Below are 9,880 nucleotides of genomic sequence, written 5' to 3'. Positions count from 1 at the left end.
TAAATTATTTTGTCAATTTTTGTATTTATATCTTATCTCTATGTACTCTTTTTCCTGATCATCTTACTAATTATATCTATTATTCTATTTTGTGTTTCTCGTTTTTTATAACTCGTCTTATATTAATGTATGGAAGAAAAGAGGAGAAACTTTTATAGAAATTATAAGTAGAAAAAGAGTATTTCAAAATTCCATTTAGTTCAAAGCCACATGCACTCAATCCATACATGACATCAGCTTATCGAGATTTGTGACATCATCTTCTTGCAATACCTAGTTACCTACAGATTCTTTAGGCACGTGTCGTGTTAAGGAATCATCTTATTCATTTTCACGTATATATACTATATACTCACATAAAGGCATTACTCAAAGTTATAAGTTGTTGGATTTCATGCAAAAACAATTTCAGTGTGACTTCACATTCTATACATGCATCTTTTATACTTTTTTTCCCATTTTTTCTTTTATTTTCAAAACCATAAAAAATAAGGTTAAATGACCTATTTCATGTTAATATTTTTTTATCATCATTTATCTTTTAAAAAATTTAATTTGATTCTTTATTTTATTTTATTATTTAGTTTAATTTTTTTATTTTTTAAACAAATTATTTATCCTTTATCTTATTCTTTGATTCAATTATTCTTTTATCTTTTAATGTATTTAAATTTAAAAATAAAAACATGTTCAGTTTTTTTCCTTCTCCGTCACTTCATTTTAACAAAAAAAAATGTTCATTATTAAACAATTAACAATGTTAATCTTAAATGAATAGAAGAATTACACTGTACAACAAAAGAAAATAAATGATAAAATTGAAATTTTTCAAAAGATAAATGACGTGGACTGACATGAACCAAAAAAATAATTAGATATACCATTTGACAAAAAAATAATTATTTACTCAACTTCTCATCTCTTTAAATTATCTGTCCAAATATTAATCTTTTTAGGAGAAATTCTTATGTGGACTCAAATCAAACATCTCATCCTTATACACAACCATTAAAAGTTTATAACTAAAAAATAAAATAAAAAATAAATCCAACCTGTAAAATAAAAAACAAATAATCAATTCTCACGATTTTATCTCTAATATTTTCATTAACCTAGTTTCTTTCCTTTTATTTCTCTATATATCAAGACCTCTGTCATGTGTTTCTCTAATTTTAATGATCAGCACAGTAATAATTTGCGTTCAAAGGAGACTATTTTTTTTTGTCTTTTACTTAAATTTTTGGTACAATACACGCATATAAACTAAATAAAAAATCACATGAATAGTATAATAAAAATAAAATCAACAGAGACGATTATTTAATTCTCAAATCACAATAAAGACTATAAAAAATAAAATGTTTTGTAAAAACACACACTTAAATGCCATTATTTATTTACATAGTCAAATCCCTTATATAAAATAATTACTCTAATATATATATATATATATATATATATATATATATATATATATATTATAATTTATACATATACATATAAATGAAAATTAAACAAAAATCAAGAGAGACGATTACCATCTATAAATATGTACAAATTCTTCTATTTTGTACGTATCGATTACTTTTGAAAAAAAAAAAAAGCTAATTCATAATTTCAAAGATTAAATAATTATTTATCGTATTAAAGTAACATATCATTTAAAATGACTTTGTAATTAACGTATAGAATAAAATAACTTATAATATATGCATTTCATTTCTCATCATAACCCATAAATTGATTTTAAAAAAAATTGTTAACAAGGAGAGACGGTTACACAAATGGTGGAGAGACAAAATCGTGAATTTTATTTAGTTGTTTTAAATGTTAGTTTCTGTATTTTATAGGTTGGATTCATTTGTTTTTTTATTTATTAATTGTAATTTTTTTATTGGTTGTTGCGTTTATCCAATTGAAAGAATACTGATCGATTAAAAAATAATTATTTAAATTAATTAAAAATTTCATTTATTAAAAATTAAGATTTTAATTTTAGTCATTAATTTTTTTTATTATAATTTAAAATTAATTTTTCTCATCTCTTATTTTAAATTTCTTTTCATTCGAAACATTTCATACACACACATATATAAAAGATTGAAACACAGATTTATTTTCCTGCAGTATTTTAATTTTTTAATTTCTTTTATTCTTAATTTAAATAAATAATTTAAATGATTATCTTAAATAATTACATTTTATATTAATTTTTTAAATAATTATTTCAATATTAAATAATTATTTAAATTGGGTACATATTTTAAAAGGATGAGTATTTGGATAAATATTTTTTTTATGATTATTAAAATAAAAAGTCCACTTTCCTCTCTTTAAATAAGTTATTACCTCAGAGTATCAGTTAGCGATCAACTAATGATCGTGGATATTCAAATAATAAAATGAAAAAGTTGTGAAATTTCAAAAGTAGGGAGTAAAATGAACGGAAAAAAATGTGGTGATATTTGTAAAATCATTAAACTATAAGAATTATAAAATAAGTAATTAAGTCTATTTTTAATATACGAACTATTTATTTGTAAGTGGTCAAATAGATTGGTACGAGGGCATGTTGAGAATGTAATCTTTAAAGCATTCTCAGCCACAAAACTCAAATGCTGAAATCTCAAATGCTGAAATGGCCAATAAGATTTCAGTTTTAGATGGAGAGCTTTAGGCCACAAATCTCGGCACCAAAGTATTCTCAGCCACAAAACTCACAACAAGTCTCTTTCGTGTGCCTTTTTGTTTTTTAACAACTGTCTGTTAGCAGATTAACACATTATTATGTGACCTGCATCTTCCTATATAGTATCATCTCTATCTTATAACTACTAGTCCAATAAAATATAAATATATGCACTTGACCACACAACAACATACAATCGCCTCAGGTTTTCAGCTAACCTCTTATCAAGTTTTGTTCATTACTGACTACTGTGTTCTCCAATTGGGTCTGTTTTGTTTTCATCAATCAAAATTCAGAAGCTCGGTTCTCTCACTTTTCTGTACAAAAGCCATAGAAAGGTATGTTCCCTTCAACTCCCCCTCCCCCTTCTCTTTCTATTCTTTTGTAAGGAATGGTTTCAAGGAAAATCAGCAGTTTTGAAGATTTTTTATTTTGTTTTGTTCGAGGGTCTCAAAGATACATGGTGTTCAGCACTAGTTTCATCAAGTTTCTCACTTTCTTTTAGTTTTGTATTTTTTTTTCTTTTCCCTTTATAGGTTTAGGTTCCTTTTTTGTTTTTTTGAAGATTCTAAGGCTTAAATGAAGGGGGGTTTCATTCTTTGATAAGGGTAGGAAAGGGGAAGGACTGAAGTGTAAAGTTTTAATTTATATTTGAAGGAAACTCCGAAAATCAGATAGAAACTATTGACCTGCATACCTTTCTTGTGTTTGGTTGGATGAAGTTCTCCTTTTGTGTTAATCAAATAGCATGTTTGTCTTGGTCAGTAAATTCTGCATATTTCTATTTATAAAGGATATTTACTACATGCTAAATTGCTAATCTGCTCATATTTTGAACACTCTACAGACTATTTGGGATGGACTGGTACTATGGATGTGAAAGTAGTGATCTTCTTGTATCAAAAGATCAAGAAAATTTGTTGGAAAGGCATCCTTCACCAGAAAATTGGTCAGAATGGGGAATAAATGCACCTGAAGGCTTTAATTCACCCCAGGAGTATTTGATCATGGACACAGACGAAACAGAAGTAGAATTCAATTTCATTGATGAAAGTTTCAATAATGAAATTGAGTTTGACCCTTGTCAGTATGATAAAGATCAGTCTAGCAGTTCAAGTGCATGTGGAGGATTTGCTGAGCAATCGTTTCAACAAATGGCACTTACGTGTGATCACCAGCTTCAAGACCGATCAACTTTCAAACACACGGATGACATTTTCTTGTACAAGCGTAACTTCTGGGACTAAGATACTTGGTTTTATGCCTGTATGATAATGAAATCATGTAGCATCTGAAATGCTTTAACCTTGTAGCAAGTCCAGTACAAATTGAATGGCTCTGTGGTGTTTTTGCATACCAAAATTCACCATATTTATCATAATGATTGGAGCCAATAGAGACTAACACAATCCTACTTATTTGTTATCGGAACTCTATAAGCGTGAACCTGCTATTGCATGGTAAGGGCTCCTATTTTTTTTTAATAATTATAGTATGAAAATTAATTTTTCTAATCTTTCTTTACATTTAACCCAATAGAGACATTCAATATTCACTGGCTTACCATAGGCATGAAGTTAATCTAATTCATTTGACTATATTTTGTCTTACGGTCTTCTTCGCATGTTTCAATGAATGTAGGGATTCTGTACTTGAAGATTTTCCATGTGTTGAAAACCTACACAAATCATTCTCTTACCTTGAAAACCAATGCAGCAACACAACTGGTGAGAACTAAATTTTAATTTCTGAACAAGTAATTTCTAAAAGATCTGTAGTATGGATGTACAAAATTACAAATATGTTCTTTCCATCAGGTGGGGTTCAGAAAGATATTGCAGCTTCAGGGTTTGTTCCATGCAACTCGGACTCCAAGGATTGCCTGGATATAGAGGTAATAATTACATTTTTTCTAGTAGTTGACTAGTGTTTCAAAATCATAATTTGAAGTCAACTAGTCACCATATAGTCAGCAAAGCACTTTTAATCAGATAAAAATTATCGGGTATGCCCTGCAAGTCATTTGTTCAACAGTAACAGAGATTGAATGCCACTTACTAGAATGCATATGGACAAAACTTAGATTCAGTTTTTCATGTGTTGTTGGTTTTGTTTTCCTATTAGAATTGGAATTTCACCTCAGTAATTTGCATAATCCTTTAATGTGTACTTTTATTAAGCTAATTACCAAGGTTAAACTCCATTTCTGATTGGTGAATAGTATCAACAATACCTAAGAAACTGTATCTAAGTTTTGTCCAATGTTTATTCGTGTATTTTGTGGAGAAATAAAGTAACTCGTGACTGGATATAAATATTTAAACTAACAGAACTAATTTCCTATTTTCCATACAAATTCTAATTGCAAAGTATGTTTTAGGTTGTGCTTTGATGGCTTCTAGTGTAATCTAATCGATTTAATTTCTCTTTAAGGATCATGCAGTCAAAGTCTTGGACACTTTTGAGCAGTCCAATGGAGATGACACCATGCTTGAGCAGTTATCTCTTGAGGAATATACACTGCAGGCTTTTGAGATGTTAATTGCACAGGTATGTGACTGAGAACTGAAATTATTGGCATGTGATTAAGTGCAATAATAAGAATTGCTAGTGAAACACTTTTTGACACTATTTTTTTAACATACTATATTATTGCTTGAAATCTGTGTCCCACTAAATAATGCAATCCCACTCCCTACCTAGTGAGATGCACATGGATTTCACTCAATAATAAAAATGAAAAGAGTGTATTAGCACTTCTCACACAATAATACCTGTTGCTAATTGATTTTTTTCCTTGTCTCACATGATTAGTTCACTGAGAAGACTCGTATTTCTTTCCGAGATGCCCTGTACCGCCTTGCTAGAAATACAAAACAACATGTAATAGAGGACCTTGATGGAGGTCTTAACATGCACCAGGAAATGCCAGACTCAGTTTACCATGAAACCATGAGGTACATGATTTAGATATGCTGCATGTCTGTTGTGTTCTTTTGGCCTTTAGTTGCTACATGTAACAGTGAAGCAGTAATTCTCTCTGTTGATTTGGATGAGAGCATAACTTCTGTTTGGTTTAGCCTAAAACTACTTAACACAATTGCAATCTAACTCCTTCAGTACTTATTTTTTGGGCATGAAATATGCTTTTCCTATCAGTTTAACAATCACTGTATTTTCTTTCATAACATATTCTACTTTTTGAAATATTATGAATCAAAGATAATTCTGTTCTCTCTAGTTTAGTTTTTCCATATTAATTAGCACTTTTTTGTAACTTATTGTAAAACACTGAGCATTGGTAGTGCTAGACACAAGTCCAGATAATAGTATACAGTTTTGTCTTTCCCCAAAATACTTAAATGATGAAAACCCTTGTTTGAAATATGAACTTGATGTATAGGTCTGAGGACAATAAACCAATGGAATCAGAGAGCAACAGTGTTGACAGAGCAGTTGCAAATCTCATGTTCAACAAGATGGAAATTAACATACTAGATCTTCCCCTTACAACACTAGTAAACTTGAAGCAAGAAGTAATTGGAAGTAAATGTCTACTAGGAAAAAGCTCAAAATCCTTGGATGTGACCCAATAATCTCACTCTCCACACCCGGAAAAGTTACCCACCGATGCTGAGGTTCCAAGGTTTGAACCAGAGGACCAACAAGAAGCCACGGAATCATATATTGCCTATGGTTGAGTTTGGTTAAGTAATGTTATTGTGAGCTCCTTCCTGGTAGCTAAACCAAAAATAAGAAAAAATCAATTTCCTGTAATTGTGCAACCCTTTAAGATAAAAGAGGTAAGGATATCTGACAATTTTGGCTCCTGTGATCTTACGTATATATATGCTTTTGTACTTGAATTATTTGTTCTGTAGCTTCTATCCAAGGTCTAGCTGTATCCATCCAGCTACATCTTGATTTTGATTGGAATGTAAATGATTGAATTGATCAGCTAGAAGTTAGCAAAGATAGGGTCAGTTCAGGATTCTTAGGTTTTGTACACTTTGATATTTTTCTTGGAGTGCAAATGATGGAATTGATCAACTGTAGCAAGTAGCAAAACTGGGGTCACTTCAGGATTCTTGTGTGTTGTACTTGTACCCTTGATATGTTCCTTGAAGTGCAAATGATTGAATTGATCAACCAGCAATTTGCAGAGGTAGGGTCACTTCAGCATTCTTAGGTGTTGTACCCCTTGATATTTTGCTTGGAATTTAAGTGTGAATTTATCAACTAGCTACTAGAAAAACTGGGTTCAGGATTCTTTTTGATATTTTGTTTGAGTGTATAAAAGTGAATTTATCAACTGAATGTTACCATTACTTTTTCAGCTTAGGAGTATAAAAACAAAAATAAGGGATGCCTTTTGATAAACTAAAATAAAAATTTGATATAGTTATTTTTTAAGAAATTGTTTTTTAACATTATAATTTTATAACTTTCAAGTGTGGTTCTGTTATTTGAGTTAAAAAGTAAGGATGCCTTTTGGAACCTCATCTAGCTTAGCAGTCAAGTGAAGAGTAACTTTCAGGGTAGTCTTTGTGAGAAGCCCAAAAGCAGCAAGAAATCTGAAGGGGGGATCTTCTTATCTTGGGATAAGCAGCAGTACATCTAAGGACAATAGGAGACTGATGAGTGTGAAATCTACACACAGGCATCAAGGAAAGCAAATCTACATAATGAAATGTGTTGAAAGTTCAATTTAGATAAATTTCTTAAAAAATAGAAGAAAATAAGAAGATTATATAAATTTTCTCCCGTAAGTTATGCATAAACTTATAAATTAATTTGTGTAAACTCTCTAATTTAACTTTTTTTTAAGTTGATTTAACTTATGCATAAGTTAATTTTAAGTTTATGGAATAAGCATAATTCATCTTAACTCCTTAGTTTCTTTTGGTACAAGTACTTATAAAGTTGATCTAACCTGGAGTAGTATGGATTCAAGAGTGTATCAAAGGGGGCTGGATTTTTTTGTATACACAATTATTTAAAAATATATCTTCTAATATATAATTATTTAATTATTAATTTTATGTGTAAAACTAGAAATATGATCCACTACTAAAAAAATAAATAAATATTAACTCAAAAATTTATTTTTCTTGTATATTTTTTTATTAATATTTTTATTTTTTCTTTTGTTTTTTCCTCATACATATATAAAGGATCCTAAAGAAAGGGGATCAAGGTTCTTACTTGTCTCCCCTTGTATCCGTCCCTCAGGAATAGTAATGAAGTGTCTCACTCAATTAAGTTCTATAAAAAGCTGATTTTAATTAACTTATACAACAATTAATTTTAACTTAACTGTGTTAAATATTTTAAAGAAAAATTTTATGGTCCTTACATACTCAAGCAAGATTGCCCCTGGAGGATGACAAGTTGGTCTGAACAAAAAAATGATCGAAACTAATCCCATTTTTCTTTTTTATAATTATTTAAAGAAAAACTTATTCAGACCTAAATGATGCCAAGGGTGCTTGAAAAACGAAACACAGAATTCGACAAGTCAATTATTACAGCTTTCGAAACATGAGGCTTAGCATTCGCATTCAGAGGCTCATTCCCACATTTTTGGATCATATGCGATGCGCCTTTCATGCCGTTCTAAATCATCCTAAGAAAGATTCCCAGACGACGAAACCACCAGTTTATTCCGTGAAGGAGTACACCAATGTCACTTTCACATTACTCACTCAAACTAAAAACATTCAAAAAATATCACTATTTTTTTAAGAAAACAAAATATTACTATTACTTACTTTATTTTAGTTCCTAAAAATATTATCACTTAACTCGCATTTTATTAAATTTTGGACTTATGTATCCATTCCTTTTACACTGCATAAAATTAAAATAAAAAATTCATTTAAAATTATCAATTGATGAGTATAAATCGATAAATAATAAGTAAGATCTAAACAAAATTGAATAAATAATATATTTACAATGTAATTTTTTTTCTTTGATTATTTAATTATGAATTGTCATATATAGTAAATTTAATGATTTTTATAATATAATAATTACATTTTGTCAAAAAATAATAATAATTACATTAAAAATTATACAAACGGTGGTTTTTAATTGGTTAAAGCTGGAAAAATTTAAACTGAAAAATTGAGTTAATGAAAAAAAAATATTAAAATATTTTTAAAAAGGTGAATTTATGCCCAGCTGGCAGCCGATATTGAAGTTTTAATTCATCACATGATCACGTGCGATGAGGAGTGATACACTGATACCCTTTCTCATTACCTAGCTTTTGATCACGTGAATCTGAGTCATACTGACTTGGACCCGCAGAGGATAACTCATGTGAATAGTCTAGTACTATTTTTGTATTTTCCACGTTGAATAGGCCTGATAAATAATGGTTCACACCAAAATAGAAGATAAGTAGTATGGTACCGTGCATACTTACGGGTGACATTAATGCTTGTGCACAGTTTAAAGGCATACAAGCAATATCTTATATATTGATGTTAAGTTAAAACATTTACAATAATTAGAATCAACAATTGCAGAAATCCTTATGAGACCACTACAATGAGTAGCATGATATTTCTTAATTAAAAGTAGAGTGAATAGACAATTTAGTTCCTGAGATTGTACCCATTTTGCATATTAGTCCCTAACTTAATATTAAATTCAAAATAGTCCCTATCTTTGCCAAAATGTTGCAAAATAGTCCTTCCGTTAAATTTTAAAGTAACGCCGTTAATGAGGTCAATTTTAGTGTCACGTGAACTATCCAACGTGGCACTAAAGGATGTCGTGGCATGACACATGGACGTGTCTCTTAAAAGATGCCACGTCATTTGATGATAACAAAACGAGTAAATAGGCAATTTAGTCCCTGACTTTGTACCCCTATTACATGTTAGTCCCTAACTTAATAAAAATTTAAAATAGTCCATATCTTTTGTATAAGTATTGAAAAATAGTCTTTTCGTTAAATTTTAAAGTAATGTTGTTAGTGAGGTCAATTTTAGTGTCACATCATTTAATGATGATAGAATGAGTGACTTCTTCAAATTTGATGGTTCTGAATCAATTGAGGCATATATACGAAAAAGAACCCACACACACTTGCACAAATAAAAAGAACCAAAAATCCACAGCAACAACCTTATCTTTGTAGCCGTCAACACCAATGGGCGAGGTCTGCATAACCATTCT

At 29.6% G+C, this 9,880-nt stretch overlaps 1 protein-coding gene across 1 annotated transcript; it reads left to right on the top strand.

Annotated features, from left to right (window-relative positions):
- Positions 1–2,830: 2,830 nt before the first annotated feature.
- On the top strand, positions 2,831–6,944 carry LOC114388712 (protein LNK3-like). Its single transcript, XM_028349356.1, has 7 exons — positions 2,831–3,027; positions 3,537–3,911; positions 4,331–4,416; positions 4,507–4,583; positions 5,123–5,239; positions 5,504–5,646; positions 6,093–6,944. The coding sequence occupies exons 1-7, from the start codon at positions 2,858–2,860 to the stop codon at positions 6,283–6,285; spliced, it is 1,161 nt and encodes a 386-aa protein (XP_028205157.1). The 5' UTR covers positions 2,831–2,857; the 3' UTR covers positions 6,286–6,944.
- Positions 6,945–9,880: the final 2,936 nt, after the last annotated feature.

The sequence above is a fragment of the Glycine soja genome, chromosome 15, assembly GCF_004193775.1.
Source record: "Glycine soja cultivar W05 chromosome 15, ASM419377v2, whole genome shotgun sequence".
NCBI classification, from domain to species: Eukaryota; Viridiplantae; Streptophyta; class Magnoliopsida; order Fabales; family Fabaceae; genus Glycine; species Glycine soja.
This window is presented reverse-complemented; position numbering and strand designations above follow the sequence as displayed.